This window comes from Myxocyprinus asiaticus, chromosome 24 (genome assembly GCF_019703515.2).
Source record: "Myxocyprinus asiaticus isolate MX2 ecotype Aquarium Trade chromosome 24, UBuf_Myxa_2, whole genome shotgun sequence".
Classification (NCBI taxonomy): Eukaryota; Metazoa; Chordata; class Actinopteri; order Cypriniformes; family Catostomidae; genus Myxocyprinus; species Myxocyprinus asiaticus.
Genome location: NC_059367.1, coordinates 41,529,908 through 41,552,765, shown reverse-complemented (window position 1 = coordinate 41,552,765; position 22,858 = coordinate 41,529,908). Strand labels below are relative to the sequence as shown.

The 22,858-nt window shown below is 38.1% G+C and overlaps 1 protein-coding gene across 1 annotated transcript in view; it reads left to right on the top strand.

Moving 5' to 3' along the window:
• Window positions 1–22,858, top strand: part of LOC127415173 (KN motif and ankyrin repeat domain-containing protein 3-like) — a 51,930-nt gene that overhangs the window by 23,341 nt on the left and 5,731 nt on the right. Inside the window, exons 2-9 of the mRNA XM_051653792.1 lie at window positions 12,765–12,846; window positions 12,923–14,521; window positions 15,220–15,328; window positions 16,074–16,298; window positions 18,409–18,499; window positions 18,601–18,820; window positions 20,474–20,616; window positions 22,343–22,543. Coding sequence (XP_051509752.1) covers window positions 12,810–12,846; window positions 12,923–14,521; window positions 15,220–15,328; window positions 16,074–16,298; window positions 18,409–18,499; window positions 18,601–18,820; window positions 20,474–20,616; window positions 22,343–22,543 — 2,625 coding nt within the window. The 5' untranslated portion in view covers window positions 12,765–12,809. The remainder of the gene's footprint in view (window positions 1–12,764; window positions 12,847–12,922; window positions 14,522–15,219; window positions 15,329–16,073; window positions 16,299–18,408; window positions 18,500–18,600; window positions 18,821–20,473; window positions 20,617–22,342; window positions 22,544–22,858) is intronic.

Here is a 22,858-nt window from a genome sequence, read left to right as displayed (position 1 = left end):
TACATGTAGGCCAACAAAAACATCAGGGACTCAGGATATCGGGTGTCAAATACACATTCGTATCGTTTTGTCACTGCCGGCGGCTGTGCATTGTAAAACAACATCAACGAAGCCCTGTGATTTCTGCAATGCAAAAACACAGACAGAATCACTAAATCCATTCATAAAAATGGCATTAGCTATAAAACATGGAATGTCAGATAATTTGACATATCTGGGATTAAATGAACGTTTGAATGCACAATGAATTATATAAAAATTGCAATATGTGCTAGTGTGATTTATTAAGTCGCAAACTGCTGCTATTTAATGAGCAAATATATAAAATGAAAATAAAATAAAAATGAATGTGTGAAGCCGGCCGCCCATACACTAAAAATACCACATCATGATCATCACGCACACTCTTGTGTGAGTGTTTATTCAGAGCACTCTGAAGCGTGCAGCACATACACACTATATAATTATTTAATTGAATCACAGCTTTTTGGGGTTTAATAATCACACTGGGCCATGTAGCAAACTGCTTATTTGGAGGTGAGAAACTACTGTCAAAAACACACAAATGCAAAAAATAAAAGCTTGATTTAAATGGCCATGTAAAATGTCTGTGTTGTTTTAGAAATCAATTCAAATGAATTATGCAAATCAGATAACGGTGCAGAACAGTAAAACAAATTTGTGCTGAGAGAAATCTTGCAGGTCAGTTCTTAATGCTGTTGTGGAGGATGTAGCAGACATCGCATACAGTATGACTCACTGCGACCCTGCGTCACTTGAAGCAGCTCTTTAAAATGGTTTAAGTGTGCGTGTCTGGATATGAACGTCATCAAGTAGCTCAATTTACATTAATTAACCCATAGGTTCACTTATAAATAAGGTTGACTTTTATCCATTTTCACATACACAGTGAATAGGTTTACATGGACAACAGCATCCCCGTTTACATGCACTGTATAAGTGGCGTATTCTTTACTTCTGTATACATGTGGCTCGGTCAGTAAGTAGCTTTGTCCACAGCAACGTAATTTTCCTGCGACGCTTGTGTGAATAACAAACATAGTATCCGAGGAAGACTTCAGTATTTTATTCCCTGTTGCTTTGCTGAATTCCCAGATGTTCCAGAGTAGTTTCTTTGTTTCCTTAACTTTCCATTGCAATATGCAGCAGAATTGAGCTGAAATAATGGGGTGTCCCTCTTACGTAAAACGCCGGGATTCCCTTGATGTACGAGCGCATATACACGGAAGTAAGGCAATGTCGATATTTAACATTGGTGTGTATAAATGGGTATAGTTTATAGTGTATGTGCTTTTCCCACAGAATTCTTTCCTTTTTGTTGACTTATTGTTGGGCTTCATCCTATGATGTTTTTTATCCAGTCTGTTCACATGCACACTCTTCAAAAACCTGCTATAACACCGCTGTGTTTACATGGCCACATTAAGCCGGATTCTCCAGGAGAAACCGAAGTGTGTTAAACCGCTTTCTCTTAAATGGCGTAAGGAAATCGGTATTCTCGTTTACATGCATGGTGATTCAGAACGCAGCTTTCTGCAAAAACCCTGGAATAAACCATTTCTTAAGTGCATGTAAACATGGTCAACGATTAATGTTCATTAAAAAACATATTTTGGTCATTTCCTGCATGCTGCTAAAACGTGAAACAGTAGCTTTGTATCCTGGAAAATGAGCTGATGCCTGGATGTCACTTATAGTACATTTTCTCTTGAGTTCCTTGTTTATTTTCTGTTGACTTGTCCTTGAGGAAGCGACCTTTGCTCCATTGATCAACTCTCTGGCACTCAGTGTCCTGAAAGACAATAGCTGCTCTTCCAGGAGAGTACAGGGCGTTATCACACCAGCTTCCCTTCAGGAAAGAGCAGCTGTGCTGGAAGTAAAACAACGTTATGCACTTTAGCATTTCTGGAATTTGAAGAAATAGTTCACCATCTGACTTAGTCACCTGTTTGACATACTTTCTTGACTTACAGAGAGGGAAAGGTTAGGCAGAAGGTCAATGCTGTGATTTCCCATGTATTGTAATAAAACAGGCCCAGATCTAGACCACAACTGCGCCCCATTTGCATATGTCATTGCTTGCCTAGAGTACCAGTTCTAGGGTGACTTCTTTCGACGTAGATAATGGGGTTAATTTGAGCACCCCCCTTGATCAGGCCCTGTAATAAAAACATACAATTACCAGGGACTTTCAAACTCCTAAGAGGACAAACAATCAAGATAAAAGTAAAGTACCGTAAAATGAAAGGTAAGTAGAGGGGAAGATTTTCAGGGAGTATTAGGAGTAATGACTTACATTTAGCTATCAGATGGCTTCAGAAGACTTCTGAAGAAGAGCAAGAGTTGTACTACTTTGATGACACTTATATGGTGCATTTTTGTCCTTTTGCCGCTCAACAGTGACCCCCACTCTTTCACTTTCATTTTATAAAAAAACGTATTTTGTGTTCCGAAGAAAAATTACGGGTTTGGAAAGATATGAGGGTGAGTAAAAAATGAATTTTGATTTCAACTATTCCTTTAAATCCTGTGATTGCACACAAATTCTTCACACTATTTTAAGGCTGGTGTCAGCAGGCTTTGGAACAGATTTTTGTCGTGACCGCCCACTCATGAAACTGCTGTGTTTTAAGTGAGATGTGTCCTTGCCCAGCCTGCAGAGTTCACAAAACATAAAATATGAATACAGACCTTCAACTTCCTCTGCAGGAAAACGGGAGGAAGTGCTATATGGTCACTGTCAAAACATGACTCCCCTTCACCAAATGCCACAGTGGAAGATTTGTTTCGAGAAATTTGCCTCCCATGTTCACAAAGTGGTGTATGTTATTTACAAATATCTTAATTTGTGGACCAGAACTGAATGAATAAGTGAACATTAGAATGTTGATTTCTTCTGACTGGATTTAGGAAAACATTAAAAAAGATGTACATTAACAATCAAATGTTTGGACACACTTTGTTTGTCATCATCTTAAAAACCTTTTCATCTGAAGGCTTATGTTTAAATGCTTGAAATTAGTTTTGTAGATGAACATAGACTGTGCCTTTTGTATGACCCATGGTCATGGAAACATCATTAAAATGTAATTTATAAATAATATTACATATAAAATTGTGATTTTCAGACCTGAAAAAAAGATATTTGAAAAAAAAAGAAATCTTGAAAAGTCAGTTTTAGATGACATCTATAGGGTACATAAATGTTTCTAGTTTTACTCTGCTCTGAAATATTTCATTATTCTGTCTGTTGAGTTTCTTATTGGAGACATTTGCTCACTAGTGAATATAATCACTTGCATCTATTAGTTTAAAAGCTTGATATCTGATAGGGCTGTGAAGTATAGATACAAAAATCATACCACAATATATTTGATAGATATTGCGATTTTAATTGCAATATTGGCTTTACATGTTTTTCCTTGCATTTAAAAATGCATGCCAGTGTTTAAAAACACATTATAGGAGGGGGGGAAATTGTCTTTTTGTTTTTCTTTAGTCTCCTTCCCTAATTCTGTTCTTTTCTCTCACTGGTACCTTTTTTGCCAGCCTGAAATTTACATGACAATGGAAACATTTTTGCCCCCAAAAATGACATGCTTCATGACACGTTTGGCTGCATTTTCCCAGTGACATGTCCAGCGGGGGGTGCCAAAAGCAAGTGAAATGATGTAATCAGACAAGGTTTTTAAGGTGAATATTAGATGGATGTTTTAATGAGTAAAATGTACCTCCATAACATAAAACTTTAGCCTAAACCTAACCAATAGTGTCCTAAAAGATAAATGAGAGGTGAACAAAACAGACATCCTTACCCTTAACCAATGCCTAAACCTAACCAATAGTGTTTTAAAAGCAAATTTGACATGAAAAGCACATGTACTGAAGCAACCACGTCATACTGTGTTGCTACTTTGGCACTTTCGCTTCACTTTCACTTTTGTTTCGAGCACCCTTTGCTGGGCTCGAGGCTCAGTCTCCGAGTCCAAAGTCCAACACACTATCAGGTAGGGCTGAAACAATTAGTCAAAGTTGTCGGCAACATCGACAATAATAAATTGTCGACAGAAATTTTAGTTGTTGAATAGTTGTTTGATCTCATTTAACGCAACATGGGATCACATAAAATTCTAATGGTGACATGTGAGAGCAGCATTGCAGCTCACACCTGAGTGAGGAAAGGAAGAAAACGGCTCACAGTCCAGATGCACTCCAAATTTTCCAAATAGCTTCAGGTGATGTAGATTGAAAAGTATGAGGGAATAATACAAAATAAGTAAATACAGAAGCACTCTCATTGTGAAATAAGCGGAGCTGGAGCTGCCACTCCGCTGAAGCAAAACTTGCGTGTCAAACGTCTTTAAAGGAAACACCTTGGCATTACATCTTTAATGCAGTTCAAATAATTAAAGTTCAAATAATAAGGAAGCAGGTCATGTAAATAACTACAAACTCCGAAACTGTCATTTCTTTGTGCTGCGTGAAGTGTCCCAATCTAAGGGGGAGAGATTGAAACTGCACCTGGCTGATGCACACTTTGTCAGGGGGGCACTCGTCCCTCGAGCACGTGCGCTTGCTGCAGCTAGATTATAATGTGATGGCTCATGACTTATCATAATATATGTGTGTCTGTGCATTTCTTATGGTGAAGAAATTGGCAATACGCAGAGTTTCTTTTTTTGTGAGTTAATGGTGATTTGAAGTGAACCAAAATATGAGAGAGTCTTCGCCCCATTATACACTGCAACAAAATACGTTTTTGATTCATTTTGATTTTGGCTTGTTTTCCAAAAATACGTATGTTGCTTCTCAAGTAAATGTATATTGTTTTAAAGATTTTTAGACAATTTTAAATGGAAAACAAGACAAAAACACTTGATAACAATAGGATTTTTTGAAGTGAATTTTTTACTGAATTAAGCTTAAGTATTTTTTTTCCCTTTAATTCAGTGAATGTCATTTAGAATATTTTTTTAAAAGATGATTTTGTCCTCTGTATTGTTAGCAAGCACGTTTAATTCAGCCTTTTAAGTCGGGGCACAAGCTGAACAGTCGGTTAAGAGCTAATGATTAATCGTTGCAATAATCGCCAAACAGTAGAATAATCGTTCTAAGAATCATTAGATTAGTCGATTATCAAAATAATCATTAGTTGCAGTCCTACTATCAGGTGAGCTAGAATGAAAGCTACTCATGTCGGAATACAGTATGTGTGTAAATGTAGGTGGGTCTGTAATACAAGCATTAAAATGTATAGTTTTTCAAATGATGCGGAAGAGTAAAAGTGTTTCGTTATCATAACATAGCAGGGTGTGAGTAATAGAGCGAAAAATAAGTGTTTATAAAGTCATAAACTGCAGCCATTGTAAATAAAATGCACAGTTGTTGTAGTAGGACTGGGCGATATGGATGATAAACTTTTGAATAATTTTCGACATTTAGCCTATGTTCTACATCTAGACGATCAGATCAGGTGCACGTTGCTAAAAACAAGAGCAGTTCGGAAAAGTTATACACACAGCTGTCTAACTGAATCACAGACAAGAAATCAGCCTGTTATGAAGTATTAGCAGGCTAGCAGCTACATAGCCCTGCTGTCATGGAAACTGGCAATGAGGCTCTGTAGCTGTTAGCTAGTAGCTAGCTATCCGGCTAAGATGATATCATTGTGTACCAAACAGGACAGCACTGAAAATGCAATACAGCTATCGACTAAACACAACAACAGCTCCAACAGCTGTTTATTTATGTACTATTTAGTTTTTTTATGATCCATAGCGCTGTCACAGGCAAGAACGTGTTTCTTCTTCTTGTGATGTTTATTGGCGGTTGGCAGTTCATCTTTTGGTGCATTACTGCCACCAACTGAGTTGGAGTGTGGAGCGTCACAAGAGAGTCTCAGCGTAGTCAAACGTCAGCTGAAGATGATGAAATTGGTGAAATTTAATCAAAAAGAGGTCACACGCCTTATGTAGGATTAAATCCTAAACTGAGTGACCTTATCCTCTGGAGTTTACTTGCAAACAAACAAGTTATGTTTTATTCATTCTTGAGGTCCAACAAACATGTGGAATGCAGTTACGCACCAATTAATGGTATGAAATGTATATCGTGATAAATATCGGTATCGAATGATATGAAAAAAGATTGTGATAGTTTTTTTGGCCGTATCGCCCAGCCCTATGTCGTAGTGCCTCTAGTGTTCATTTCACCAGGAAACTGCAGCAAAACGTAGAAAGCGACATGTAAAACTCAGTTTGCAAAAATCTAGTTATAGTTACGTTCATTCTGAGACTAGGTTGCTTTTTGTGCAATGCATTCTTTTTGGTGAGATCTTGTCAGTGTGCAAAAGATGTGCACCACTGAGCACATGCTCATGTCACAAGATCTTATGTCCAGTCTGCATGCATCTCGGGATACACCAACTTGGTTTAGAGAATGACTAGAGTGTGCAGAGCTGGAATCTAGACAAACAAGCTGAAATATAAGATAGTTTTGATTAGTTTGATATTTTGTGGTCGCTACATAATTCCCATAGTTTCATTTGTGATATTGTAGTTTTGTCAACTTTACTGTTATTCTTAAATGTGGAAAATATTAATAATAAAGACTGAGTTGGTTCTTTCAAACTTTTGACTGTTAGTATACATATGAAGTTTTCAGACAAATGGTGGACAAGCTTTTATTTTTGTGTGGCTGGCATGTTTGTAGCATGCTGGTTGAAGGAGGTAGACAGGAATGTGTTTTTCCCCCTTGCCTTGTAATTAAGCTCTTAACAGCAGGGAAACATTTTGATACCTCTCAGTTCACAGCTGGAGGGATGGGGAAGTCCTGCAAGCTGCAAATCAAGGGAACTTGCTTTAGGTTTACAGGCTAGACTGCAGTCACAGTGACTGGAAAACTGATCAGCTTCATGGAGTGTTATTAGAGTTTTAAATTTAGTTTTTATTTCTGATTTTCAATTTGTCCCTTAGTTCAGTCATGACAACTCTCAAAATATATTTAAGATGTTATAATGGACATAAAGTTTAGACCAAAATAAAGGTTTGGTCTTTGCAGAATAGATCTGCTTACGCTGCTGCAAAAACTACAAAGACTTTATACTGCTAGAACATACGTAGACGTGCTGTTTTAAATGCTGCTGCTGCACATTTAGACATATACAATCCCGTGAAGCAGATTTTAGACAAGTGGTGCTGAGGAGGAGGAGGGTTTTAAGGCTCAAATATACATCATACGAAATCGAAGAACGAACGGGTGTGACGTCATTTAGAACAAAATCTGGCCAAACAGACGGTGTTTTTGTGTTCGTTTCTTCTAACCGACTGCCTAACACCTTCCTACTGCCATTGGTTCATGTCATCGGAAGGTGTGACCTGGAGCTCCACCTATCTTGATGCTGACATCTCATTCTGTTTATGTTGTTCATTCAGTCAAAATCAGTCAACATGAACACACCGGCATGTAGAGTTAATAGCAAGCTAGTGCAAATGTACCTACATTAGTATGATCATTCATGTAGAGAAATTTTCCATGAGCCTTTTATTGCGATTTGTTTTTAGTTTTGTTTAATTAGTCTACAAAAGGAATCAAATCTACTCAAATACTCTCAAGTGCCCATTCACTAATGTGCCATCTGCAGTGAAAGCCATTCACATCTGCCCAAAGTAAGCCTATCATCATTCTTTTGTCTTTATTCTGCAACTTTAACACTTTTATACACTGATTTTTGCACCAGTATCAGTGTCATCATAAATTATAATAACAGTGTAACTGGTGCATATTATGGCCATATAGCATGTTAGCGCATTAGCGCCATGAATTCAAATTGTAAACAAACAAATGTAAAAAATTCTACTGCATATTTATTACTTTAAATCATCATCGAGTGGTTAAAACAGCTTCTTTTGCTGACCTCATGTGAATTCTACTCACAGAATGAGGCATAATGTCATTGATAACACATTGTAATGTCACATTAGCTTAGGTTTTACATGTAGTGTCCTCATATGTAAATGTACTTCTAAACGCCAGTGGCAGGTGTCTGAATGTTTGCAAATAGTTTACTGTTGCTTGGCTGTTTATAACTTCTTTTTACCTCTGAACGAAGAATGAATAAGAACTTCTCCGGAACAGTGACGGATTAACGCATAGGCCTAACAGGCATTTGCCCAGGGCCTCCGACCAGCAGGGGGCCCTGGCGAGCTGCAGAAACTTTACATTAAACAGAATTTAATTATTACAGAATTAAACAGAGCATTGTCTTTAGTTGTACCTTAGTTTTTATAGTCATGAAAATGTATTTTAGATAAAATTCAGTTTGTCCAATTATGTCCATTTTTGTTTTTAATTCAGTTAATGAAAATGCTTTTGTTTTAGGTTTTTTAGCAATAATAACACTGGCTGCATGCATGGCATGCTGAATTGTGCCAGTCTCCGCATGGTGCCATTACTATGCTCAATCAGTGGAAAAAAATGCTTTTGCCTGGTAGATGCGATCAAACGGTACACAGTATGTTTTTAATTAGACACTGTGTTCAGCAACACTCTTAAAGCAATGCAGTGCATCTGTTTTTTTGTTCTTTGGCCCAACAGTCTGTTCATTATATCCTGTATTCAGGCTGTTTGCCGCACTTCTGCAGTTCTTGTGTTCGAATGACATGTCCGAGCCTGGTCACATTAGTACTGTGTGAAATAGGAAGTGTCTGTTGGAATGTGCCTGGGGCACTGTGAAAATGGTTATGAGTAACATGCTTTCTCTCTGCGGTGAGGGGCTGTGTTCTTTCTGTATTTCCATGACCTTCCTTGTACAGTGTTATTAAAATGTGCCCTCTTAAAATGTGCCCTCAAACATGTGTATTACTGATAATACTAAATGTGTGTATGGTGTTGATATTTACCTCTGACTCTACCCTAACACAGTGTTTACCCTAGGATTTTTTTTCAGCAGCGGTGCTGTGGTGCACGTGTCCACGAGCCCGCAACGTCGGAACAATGTTTACGCATGTCGGTGGAGGAATAGCTTAAAATAACCTTAGAATTATTATTGATGAGTTATTCATGTTCGCCTTGTCGTGTCGTGCCTGTTTATTTACTGGGAACTTTTAACACTTAAAGGGCTCTGGAAGCCCAGGTATATGTAGTAAGAACTGTCAAATAATAAAATGCTTCAACGCAGAAAATTACTTGCAATATTTTTATTAAACATAAATACATATAGATAATATAGGGGCCTGGGTAGCTCAGCGAGTATTGATACTGACTTCCACCCCTGGAGTCATGAGTTTGAATCCCAGGGCATGCTGAGTGACTCCAGCCAGGTCTCCTAAGCAACCAAATTGGCCCGGTTGCTAGGGAGGGTAGAGTCACATGGGGTAACCTCCTCTTGGTCACTATAATGTGGTTCTCGCTCTCGGTGGGGCGCATGGTGAGTTGTGCGTGGATGCCGCGGAGAATAGCGTGGGCCTCCACATGCGCTGTGTTTCTGCAGTAACACGCTCAACAAGCCACGTGATAAGATGCGTGGATTGACATCTCGGACGCGGAGGCAACTGCGATTCGTCCTCCGCCAACCGGATTGAGACGAGTAACTACGCCACAATGAGGACTTAGAGTGCATTGGGAATTGGGCATTCCAAATTGGGGAGAAAAGGGGAGGGGGGAAAAAGAAAAGAAAAAAAGACTGATTTGCAGTGTAGAAAGTGCGCAGCTGTCTGGGCTAGCAAGCATTACATTGCGTCAACAATATTAATGAACCATGTAAAATTTTAGCAATGTGAAATTTGGTGCACCACTGCTGAATGCATACTGGGGAAACACTGCTAACATGCCTTTAAAAAGTACAATAGTTTTACTTTGATGTATATCATGGTACTTTAATATTCATATGCAATGGTATTTACATGGCACTTTAATGAAAACCACAGTACATGATACTTATTGCTACTTTTTTGTTGTTGTTGTTAGCAAGGTGGTGTTTTCCCTCAATAGAAGATTCAGAAGAATCAGATTCAGTTCTGTAGGTGCACTGAATAGCTGAATTTGAAACCTTTTCGATTTCATTTTTGGATTTATTTGCTTGAAAAATATTAAAAGTGCCGCAATACCAAATTTCAGTTGTAAACCTAAATAATACAAACTCAGCTAGAGTGGAAGTGAATTGAGAAAATAAGATTAAAATATATAGAAATAAATGGTTGTAAAATTACCCTTATTTATGGTGCATTATGAATTAGTCAGGTGCTCAGGAAAAGGTGTGTCTTCAGTCGTTTTTAAGGTCAAAGATAAGACTGGATATTCTGAACAGTGTTTCCCTTAAAAACAGACTAGGTTTTTAAATCTTACACACATTAGGATATTGTTATTCCACAGATGTCCCTGAAACAGAGACAGAAAATGCAGTTGATGAACAAAAATAATAAGAGACCACACAGTTTCATAAGATGATTATCCATATGCGGGACCACATACCATCTAAGAGTTAACATGCACAACTCCTACAAATGTAAAAAAATGAACGAGATTGTGGTTAATTTGCTTAATGTGAAGCCTTAGCTATTTTCAGATTCCCCATTAGGTTCACTGTCCACCTAACCACAATTCTCAGGTGACTGCTAAAACCTCAGCTCTACGTGCACAGTCTAAAAACATATATTTCTATGATGTGAATCCAGAGCATGTTTTAACTAGAAACGTCCTGTTTGCTATCATTGTAGTGACCTAACAAACATTACACTTCATGCAACACTACAAGGAATCAACACAATATCCTTCAGCCTAAAAAAGCAGACAGTTACTCATCTTAGCCAACCAACCATTATCACCTGCAAAGAGACCACTTATTGGCAAGGTATGTACAAGAAGCCCATGCTAAAGGATCAAATTGTCCTTCACAAAGGGAATGTTGTAAATTGTCCTGGGATGGGTTAGGGTTTGGAAGACAGGATTCACAGCACATGACCTGAGACTCACTAAAAATAAATCATGTTACATAGACAACACATGACAATAAGAAAGACCCAAGGACCGAAAATAAACAATTTCTAATGAGGTAATAAGACACAGGTGTACACAAACTAGCAGTAAAGGGTAGAGACCAAATCAACAACATCCAGGAATCAGGAAGTGAGAACACATGACAAAACACACAAGAACTGAAGATTACCAAAAAAACAATTACAGTTTTAGGTTCAGCTTCTTGCAGGTCAATGTCTCCCACACAATGTTTTCAGTCTCTTCATGTCATCAGTCTCTTCCCAAAGTAAACAATGAAAATTATTTCTAACTGATATATCACTTTGTAATAGAGAGCTGGTATTTTTATCAGTTGTCTTATTAGACAACAAAAAGGGAATGTTGTAATTTTGAAGATGAGGTAAATGACAGTACATTTTACTGGGTATTCCCAACTGGTTATTATTAGAAGCATTTAGTTGGAGTTGAAATCCAGATTTATAAACAGATTTCACCTATTTAAGAGTACACTACATAGGATTTTTTTGTTAGAAATTAACTAAATATAATTATTGATCTAGTGCATCCAAATTCTGTGCTTAAAACTGCATTATTGCCTTACCCTGAATCACTATGATTTTATATTCAGAGCTGTTAGGTTCGATTTGGCGAGAAATTTAAGGCTTCCTGAACGTCTGGCTACCATGGCAGGTTTTAAGCTACTTATTTGCTCAGACAACATATTCTTCAGATATATGTTTTGTAGGACTTTCTTCTTGCTATCGGTAGCCGCATTTCCACTGTCGGGTCAAATGAGGGTGTGCTAGTGCGTGCCAGGGTCAGTTGTGTACCCACTGTCACTTCTGGGGCTTCATCATGCCTCCTTGGGGCTTTCTCTGGGCCAGTGGCCTTTGTTCTGCCGATTACTCATGGGCCAAACAAGGCCAGCCTGGGATTGAGGCGGGTTCAATGTCAAAGGCGGAGTTTCGCCGAACTTCCCTGGGTTGTGTTTCCAGCACACAACAGTACAGGTTCTGGAAAAAAAAAATAAAAAAAAATGCGGGCACAGTACAAATCTGTTAAAATGCCCAATGGACAAAGCGGTGCCCAAAGAAATGACTTTCCTTGGTTCGGTGAACTTTCATAGACGTTGCGCTGGGATATCGTCCGGCTGTTAGTGGAGAGACCACTCGGGACACCATGGCAGTTAGTCAGTCATTATTAAAATTGTTAGCGCTAACTTATCTTGCTGTTTACATTCAATATAAACTTGATATTCTCGATAACTAGATTAAATTATACCTCAGCTTGAACTTCCCTCTTGCTTGTGAAATGGGCGGGGTGTGTGAAGTTGGCACTGCAGCATTTCCCAAAAACCTGCCCTTAATACGCTGCTGAGTCATTGGCCAATGGTGGGAATGCAGATCGATTTTGTTCTTGCGGCTATTGGCCCCGGCTGGCCAGTTGATAGCCCTGGCTCGCACTGGCCCGATAGTGGAAAAACAGCAAATAACTCTTGGTGTAGCTAGTCAGATACACTCTGATATGATGATCACAGGCAACCATGGGTATACCTCAAACTATCAGATTCATCCGTGCAGATTAGCAGTGTTGACGCATAATTAATGTATAAACAAAAACAAAACAATGTTCCTCCATAAGTAACTGGCAGTTTTATGTTTGAACCACAGATGTCGATAGAGAGCCCATAATTCCAGAGTGTGCCTTTGATGTTAAAGAAATCAACTGAAATTTCTATAGCACTTACAGATTTCATATTTTGTATGCAGGTGTTCTGATTTGTCTTCTGGAGGGGCATCAGAAGGCTCCATAAAATGACCCAATCTGTGCACATAACTTCCAAACTGCCAAGTAAGTAGTTGTTTTGCTTCTCTTAGAAAAGTACAACTGTTTCAAGATGATCGCATCTGTTATGCTTTCTTTGCAGATCTTAGTGCCCCTTTTCATTGCTCTACTGAGGAAGAAACAGATCAAGGTAGCTCCTATTCTGTACAGACACCCTATGGATTCCACCTGGACCTTGATTTTCTCAAGTATGTTAAAGAAATAGAGAGTGGGCACAGCATTCGTAGGCCTAATGTTAACACTCGTAAAGGATCAAGAGGCGACCGAGCCTACCAGAGGAATCTGGGTATCGGGGGTAGGACCAGTGGCTGGACCTCCACTGAGTCACTTTCATCAACAACAAGTGAGAATGGCCAAGCTAATCCACCTTTTCTCCAGAGCCCCATCACATCACCCAGCAAATCACAACCACTTTCTCCATCACCAGTGATCAGTCCAAGTCTACCTGCTTTCTCGAAAGTGCCACCACCACCTCCACCGCGTAACCCTAGGGTAGAGCGAACTCTCCTTGAAACAAGCATTCGATTACAACAGGAACAAAGTCAGTTTTCCAGTGGATTAGGCTCCAATTTCCTTGACCTTTCCAAAGTGAGTTCCAAAGCTGGCGGATCCAATAGTGACTTCTCTATAGCTTCTTCCCAGCTTTCTCCAGATGCACGCATGCTACAGATATCACCTGCTGTGCAGAACCCCCTTACTAGTGGCTGGACCAGAGCTAGTCCTCAGACTTCTGGAAGGTGCACTCCAGCCTCCAGCTCAGGAACATCTTCATTGCCTCCTGGGCAGCTTCAGACTGTCCGAGAACAGATGGCTGCAGCCCTTAGGCAGCTGAGAGACATGGAAGAGAGAGTGAAAGGAGTACCAGTCCTAGAAAGAGAAGTGGCATTGCTCCGTGCCGAAAAGGAAAGGTTGACTCTGGAACTTCAAAAGAAAACAGAGAAACTTGATGCTACTCTCAAACTGAATGTCTCCACTGCAGCAGTAGTGGAAGCAGGAGCAGTAGAGGAAGTAAATAAGCCTCCTATCATTACTATAGACAAAAGATCCATTGCAGTAGGTGGTGAAATCCCTCTTGAGACAGTAAAAGTCTGCAAACATCAGGTAGTCAAGGATGCTGCTGTTGAAGCTTCTGTTGAGGTTTGTCATGCAGCTGTTGAGACTGAAGACAATGCCATGCTTGATGAGGAAATACAGGCTGTAGTGGATACAGAAGATGTGGCTGTCTGGGTAATAGAATCATTTCTAGGGCTTCAAAGTGAGACAGAACGAGAAATTGATACACTGCAGCATACCATCGAATTTCAACAAGAATCAATTCAGGTTCTAGAGACCCGATTAACTCAGGTCAATCAAGACCTGGATGCATTAAGGTTGCAAGAAACAGAGAGGACATCCAAGATTATGTTGGACAAAGCGTCACTAGCCAAACCAGAGACAGTCAATGCCCAAATGGAAACGTGTCCTGAGGTTTGTTCAAAAACATCAGTTGGAGTGGGGGTTCCAGATGTGACTGACATTTATTGCTTTTCAAAGACAAAAAATGACCAATGCGTACAAACAGACCCTGTGGAAACTTCAAAGGAGAAAGCTGTGACACTGGTAAGCACCGGTATCCAGTGGGAATCCAGTCTCTACGTTAGTGATACACAAGAGAGTGAAGAACAGACCTCTTCTTCAGAGGGTGAGCACCAATTAATTGTCACTTTATAGTCAACATGAATTAAAAATTGACCCTGTTTACTTTCTTAATAAATGTTCTTGGCCTCATTGTGTATGAATCATTAGTGCACGTCAAAAAGGTTTGTCTTTGTAATCTTTCATCAAAATGTAATAATTTACTCTACCTTCCTTCTTTTCTGAAGTCTCCCACATGTTCTGTAGTCTGTTGGTAAACCAGTGTTAACCAATAGCCATATAGCTATTACATTTTTGTTTAAGGCTGCCGTTATAAGTACTTCAGCCTTTCTAAAATCCTGCCAATAGTCAATACAGTTATTAAATGCAATTGACATTAATGTAATAAAAGTTATGGCATTAATAGCAATTAATGATAGATTTGAAGAAGAAGCATTTCCACTGGGATACGTGGAGATGCTCTTGAGAAACTTTTAGCTTTCACGTCTTGGTCAAAAAGCCCCTGGGTGCCAGGGGTGTTTCAGAAGGGGAGTAGTCCTCAAATTTGCATTCAGCTGTGGCTCCAATCTGGTATGGAATGGCCACTTTTTACAATTCGATCAATTCTTGATGGTTCGAATCCTCCTCCTCCACCTTACGTTTTTTCATCCTCCTCCACCTTTGGTCTTTGTAGGAGAACTCCATATTTTCAGAATTGTCCACAAAATAACACATTTAAAAGTATTTTTTTTTTTTCAATAAAAGCTGCAGGCCCTCTGAAGTCTATCATGAAGAGGAAGGATGGGAGTGGTTCTGGTGCAGCTTCCAGCGGTGGCAAAAAGAGCTTGAAGTTTGTTGGAATTTTAAATGGAGGGTGAGTTTCTAGAGCAGGTTCTCTAATAAGAGGTCATGCATTACAGTGATTTCATCACAATAAGGGGTTTAGAGCACCAAAAACCTCCTTAAATGCAATAAAGTCACTGTAGTACACTGAATGTTGTGATTTACTACTTTATAAAATGCTGGAAAAAGGAATATGATAAAAGACACCAATGTTCAATAAATTATTACATTTAATAATGGTGACAAGCATCGCTGTTACTATTGCTCATGTGGAGGGTTATGGTTTTGATTTTGGAGAGGTATGCTAGTACTTTCCTCTAAATTATTGGATTTTCACCTACGGACAATAAAACGGCTGAAAAAATCCCAAAGACTTGCACTGAATCTGAGCCATATACAGACCAGAATATCACAGAGACTTTGAAGTAAGATCTTTTTACTTGGGCCAGAAAGCAGCCATCCTAGCAATGCCTTAGCATCCACCTACAACACCCTATTACTGTAGCGGTAACTTCTGCAGAGGCAACAAATGTCTGGTTAATCAAAATAATAATCACATTAAACAGTTCTTCTACCAATTACACCAAGACTGTAGGCAGTTTACAGTTGCCAATCAGTGAAACAATCAAAGATCATTCTATGCATCGTGCTGCATTCGAATTCCATAACAAACGTCCAATCAGATATTAAACTATCTGTCACATATTTTTGAGACCAGTCTATTATATTGTTATAGTATAATATTATAATGAGTTCCTCTTCCTAAATCCCTTCAGGTATGAATCGACCTCTAGTGAGGAGGATGAGGAAGAGGATAAGGAGAGTTCCTCAGATGGAAGTGAGGCTGGTTTGTGTTCAGACAGCAGTGTGGAAGAGGAGGCAGCTCTGGAGGACACGTCTGATGAGGAGATTAATATAAATGTGGATGAAATAGACAGTGATGAGAACACAGCAGCTGGAACTGAAGATCTGAAGGATCAGGCAGAGGAAGTGAAGGAAAAGTAAGTTCATGTAGATATTCCAAATGACATTACACAATTTTCCTAATGTGTGAGATGTTTTACTTATTGGTGAAAGCAGAAGGCTGTTCCATAAGGTAGACAGCAACATTATGCTGCATTCTAACATACCTTGTTTAGGCCAAAACTTTAAGGCAGCTCCGCATGTATCCTGTGCAGAGAAGGCAAATCTTACCCAATATTTGTATGTGCTTTGTATTTTTATGCTGATTAGTATTGTGTTGTAAGTTTAGCCACATGCTAACTTCAAACTATCTATTGGAGTCCCCTGTACGTGTCGCACAAGGAGTGCTATTTGAGTTGCTGCCTATGAAGACAGTTTCATATCAGTCACTTATGAGCAGAGGTGGGTAGTAACGTGCTACATTTACTCCATTACATTTTCTTGGGTAACTTTTTGAAAAAGAAATTTACTTTTAGAGTATGTTTAAAAGTGGGTAATTTTTACTCTCACTCAAGTAAATTTCTAATGAAAAAAAGTACTTTTACTTTGTTACAATGGGTGGCGTTCCTGTCGTTACATTACTGGGTTTAATTTTAATTCATGTGAAATATATTGAGAGATTATTGAATGGGACTTTTATGACAGCAGAAATTCAGCTGTGTGCGCTGTCACAGACTGTCACTCAAGCCGAGTCCATCACTGCTGCAGCATCAAGCTCTTCAAAGTGAAACACTTTCTTCGCTCCGCACAGTGAATAAAAGAATAGTTTCGTCATGCAGTGCCTTCATTTAACACCAAGACAAGGGGATATTTCAAGATTAAAATTGAAGCTCCAACTCCAAAGTTCTGGAAACTATTGCAGCTACTTCGGGCTGATTAATGCAGGGAACATCCTTAACATGTGGATTAAACTGCCTACTGTATAAATCCATGTAAACATCCAAGATACAAACAGCATTTCTGCGTGTGCACAGCAAGGTGCGCGCGTGAGAGATGTACAGGCACTTTGCGATTGTATGGCAAAGAGGGAGTGGCGGTACTGCTGTACAGAACTAATGATCTGAATTATTATGAAACTGTAACTACACTGAACAAAGAATCCATGCAGGACTTTAAAATCTATAAAATAGTGAAGGTAGGCATTAATAAAGCATGATTTTTCTTTGGTTTATATTTCAGCATTATATATAATGTCCCTGTGGGACATTGTTCACATTTTCACCATAATAATTACTAGAAAGGATTCCAAACCTCTTTTCTTATTGACAAATTCATCCACATCTGACAAGAGCCCTTAAAGGGATAATTCATCCAAAAATGAAAATTCTCTCATTATTTACTCACCCTTGTGCCAGATGTGTATGACTTTCTTTCATCTGCTGAACTCAAATGAAGATTTTTAGAAGAATTTCTCAGCTCGTTTGGTCCACACAAAGCAAGTGAATGGGTTTCAACATTTTAAAGCTAAAAAAAAATCATATAAGTTTGCATAAAAGTAATCCATAAAACTCCAGTGGTTAAATCCATATCTTCAGAAGCGATGTGATATGAGAATGTGTGGATGAGAAACAAGCCCATGTGACCTTCTGTTTTCTGTGGAACACAAAAGATGTTAGAGACTGACAGTCTCAGTCACTATTCACTTTCAAAATATGGTGAAAATAAAACACATTCACTGAAAGTAAATGGTGACTCAGGCAAACTCTCCTTATTGTGTTGCATGGAAGAAAGAAAGTCATATGGGTTTGGAACAACATGATGGTGAATGATGACAGAATTTCCATTAATAATAATAATTCTGTAATACATGTTAAATGTATATTATGTAATGGGATATAGGGGAGTTAATGTCCATTATGTAATTTGTGAAAGTAATGAGTTACTCACTACTTGAGTACTCTTTTAATTGGATATTTTCTTACTCATGTAATTATTTATGTTAGCACTTTTACTTCTACTTGAGTAATTATTTTTTTAAAGTAATTGTACTTTTACTTGAGTACAGTTTTTGGCTACTCTACCCACCTCTGCTTATGAGGCACTTCCTTTTATAGACACCAAGATTATTAGGTTTTGGAACAGAGCTTTATGCATTTACTGTATACATAACATATAAATATACAATAATAAATGGACATTATCTTACAGGTTTGAACTAAGTGCCGAAATGCGTGAGGCTTGTTTGATTTTGAAGAACCACCTTAATGATGGATCCAAAACAGCGAAGAGTAAAGAAGTGGTGAGGACAAATGACAATTCATTAAACATTTTATACACAATTTAGTGAAACGCCAATAAACCTTTAAGCTTGTTGTTGCTCTGTTAACTTGTGTAACTTAGCTGTCCAGCACTCATACCATTCAGCTGGAATGGTTCAGAGTATCCAGTGCAAAGATGGCCCAACTGTCACGTGTGTCAAATTACCTGATGGCTTTCTCAGAGGTGTCCCCTGTCCTGCTGCAACACATAGTCAACATGACGGACGGCAACGGCAACACTGCTCTGCACTACAGCGTCTCCCACTCCAACTTCACAGTAGTGGACCTACTGCTGGACACAGGTTAAATGGAATTTCGCTTTTTTTTTTTTTCTGGCCATATCAGAATATCATGGTAACATAATGCAATACCAAAGCTGAGATTATAATAATTCTAGCGCTGTCAGTCGATTTAAAATTTGTAATTGGTTTTAATCGCATATTTTTTTGTAGATAATATTTGCGATTAATTGTAGTTTTTGAAAGTGCTGAAATTTGACACTATATGTATATTTCTTTTCCTGTCAAAATGTATTTATTTCCATCTTAGGAAAGAAAACAATATGTAACAATATAATGCTTTATTAACATTTTCCAAACAAAGCCTTCCACAGTATAAAGATAGAAATGCACTAAAATAGCACCAATTCAAGTAACTTGAAACGTTTCCCAAAGTCTAAGTGGGAGTTTGACTAATTGAAAGGACTAGTCCCCACATAGGTTGCATATTCATTGCAATGGGCTATCCGCTTTGTTACAGCAATCGTGAAGCTGCGTTCATGATTCGCATCAGCGCCAGCATCAAGCACCACTTTGAACTCCACATGAAAAGCGCTTGCAGACAAAAATGTTTCATTTTGGTGATAGTTAAGACTTGACGTGCTTCTGTGGTAATTAAAATGCACCTTAAATAGGCTGAAAAATACTTTCTATCACAAGTCCCATCGGGCTTGTTTTGTACATCAAATAGCACTAAGAGGTTCTTTCTCCATCATTTTATCACTGACACGGAAGCGCTGTTGTGTGTGTATGCATCAGTGTAATGACTCCAGTTTATGACTTTCTGTTTATGCTGGTTTATGATGTATTAATGGTAAATGTGTTAATCGTGATTAAGAAAAATGTACGCGTTAACTTTTTTTAATTAATCGCATGCGTTAATACGTTAATTCTGACAGCTCTAAATAATTAATGTATTAAGTTTGATAACGCAGCACCTTTTGGTGTTCTTCAAAAATATAGAATTTGTTTTTTCAAAAAGGTTCAATACAGAAACTTAAGGTAAACGCATTTACATTCTTGCATATATATTGTTGATGCTGGCTATGTACTAGCTTACTACTTACTCAAAACTGCAGTATATATTGTGCACTACATGTGATACAGAACACATTTTGCAAACGTTCCAAACAGTTGTATACCACTTTGTCACATGACCTCAATACTTTCTGTACATTTTTAATTCAGCAATTGTCATCCAGTTGCTGGATTAAATTGTTATTAAACTGTTCATTTTTGGATTCAAATAATGAGTTGAGGAAAAAAAAAAAATCACTGCTGATATTACTTCTTGTTTATTCATCACACTGGAATTGGAAGGTCAGATCATTCTCATCTTATATTCAGAATATTTTCACAATGATTTAGCTGGCGATATAAAATTATGCAGCATTGTGAATAGCGCAATGATTTTAATTAGCTTTTTATTTGGTTATTGAGTGTGGGTGAGACATAAAAGTGAGTAGTATTTGGCTGGCCATGTGATATAATAGGGGTGGCCAAATCTTTATTCATGAGTGAGTGTACATAATTATAGACAAACTTAGTGCACTTTTGAAAACAATGGACTGATAAGCTGTTCCAAGTTACCAATGATTTGGACCACTGTAATGATACTTTTGAGTAACTTCATTAGCAATTCTCCTTCAGTGCAGTTGTGTATGTGTTTGTGTTCAGGCATGTGTAATGTGGATCAGCAGAATAAAGCAGGTTATACGGCTGTGATGCTGGCAGCACTGTCAGCAGTGAAGGAGGAAGACGACATGGCTGTGGTCCAGAAACTCTTCCGTCTGGGCAACGTTAATGCCAAGGCCAGCCAAGTAAGTCACACAGTTATTCAGATAGTGTTTATGATTACATTCTTGGCTAATTTGCCAATCAATTTAAAAAGGTAATAGAAATAGAAAATAGGGAAAGACATACTTTACAGAATATTTTGTCTGCTCTCATAAATGATCTCAGCATTACAGTACTATGATAGTGAATTTATAGAGTGGCTGTTTACTTACGTTCAACAAATATATTGCTGCCTTTACATAAATTAAGTGCTCTAAATCAGTGACTCTCAACAGGATTTGCGACATAAAGCGCCAACCCAACAAACTACCAGAATTGTTTATCATACAAAAGTACACAAAAATGTCCAAAATAAGCCCAACAATATGCAAAATTATTAATATGATATAGGCTGAATGGGAAAATTGTCCATTTTTATTTCTGAATATCTCTTTTTGCTGTCAGCATGCAATAATTCAACACATTGTGTGAAGTCAGAACAAACCACCATGCAACCTGTCCATGTTGGCATCTGTCTAATTTGACTAGCTTTTACCAAATGACAGATGAATTTGTGCCAACATACCGTAGAGTTAGAGTGGACGTACAGTCGATTATTTAAATGTCCTTACTTATTTTTAGGGCTGGGAAATTTAATGCATTAATTTCTGTGATTAATAGTTGACTGTTCAATGCATATTTTTTTCTTTTTTTTTTTTTTACCACAATACAGTATCTGTTTTTTTTTGTTTGTTTGTTTTTTCACTTCCTAAAACTTAACCAAAGTTTTTCTCCACTTTCTGTGGCTAAAAGTGGCATATTTAAATTTCCAGGAGGTACACGCTCGACTTGATTGTGTGGAGCAGTGCACGTTTATTCATTACGTGTGACGCATGTCCCGAACATAATAAATACAGGAGCAGATTTACTGTACAGATAATGGAGACTTCACCCGCAAGTTGTGAACCAGGTGTGGAAGAGATATGGGTAAACTGTATCTCGTTGCATAATCCGAAAATGCTCACTCACTGTCATCTGATTCTGAACTGAAAAGAGACCGTGTGAGAGAGACCCAGCATGTGCGCGATTGAGGCTGAACAGTAGCCAGAGAAAATAATAGTTTTGAGATTTTAAATTTCAGCAAATTAAAATTTAGCATTCAGTTTGTTTTACATCTATATGTGTAGTGTCTAATAATGCATTGGCAATGTACACTTAAATTTATCTTGCCAAATAACCTTGATATGAACTGAATCTGCCCATTTGATCTTATTATTTTTTTTTAAATCCTCTGTAAATGGCAGAAGATTTTGCCCAACTTTTAACTACAGCATGTCCACTGATTTGATGAGATGTAAACATACTTATGTCAAAGATTTATACTTGTAAAAATGTGTCTAATTAACTCTTAAGACTCTTTTTAACACTTTTAACATAAAATAAATGACTAAGTTATTTAAGACAAAAGTATAAAGTAAATATATTTATTATTATATTTTAATGTACCATGCACCATGATTAATTGTGATTAATCACACAAAACTATGCGATTACTTAGTTAAAAATGCCTAATCGATTTACAGCCCTAATTACTTTATTTGAACTTAGCATTGTTTTTTCCTTGTTGTCCGTGACCTTATTGAACAGTCTTACGGCCTATTGTTGGGTTGCGACCTACCAGTTAAGAACCACTGCTTTTTATTATTGCTGGACAAAAAGAGCGTTCTCAATGGATGACTCACGAATATGTTTTGGTGTGTTTGTGGTTAGGCAGGACAGACAGCTTTGATGCTGGCAGTGAGTCACGGGCGGCAGGAGATGGTGCGAGCGCTGCTGGACTGTGGTGCTAATGTGAACATTCAAGATGATGAGGGCTCCACAGCTCTGATGTGTGCCAGTGAACACGGCCGAGCTGAGATCGTCTCTTTACTTCTGGAGCAGCATGGTTGTGACATTACAGTCATAGACAATGTATGTACATCACCACTTCATGCACTTTGAAAAATTGTATGCATTATTCCATGAAGCCTTGACTTGTTTGTAAAGCATTAGAGGCACAAATCCTATGTTGTGTTGCAAGAACTATTAGATATAGAGCGCAACAGTCTGGTTCCGCAAGTAAAAATCCCATTTATTTTCTCCATAGGGGAATTGATTATTAACAATTATTATAAACCTTTAAAGACAGACCTACCGTGAGCTCTGAGATTGTTAATCAATGGTATATGCTTCCGTTGAAGCCATCAGTCCACGCTATTTCAACTCAATAAAAAAAAGTTATGTTTA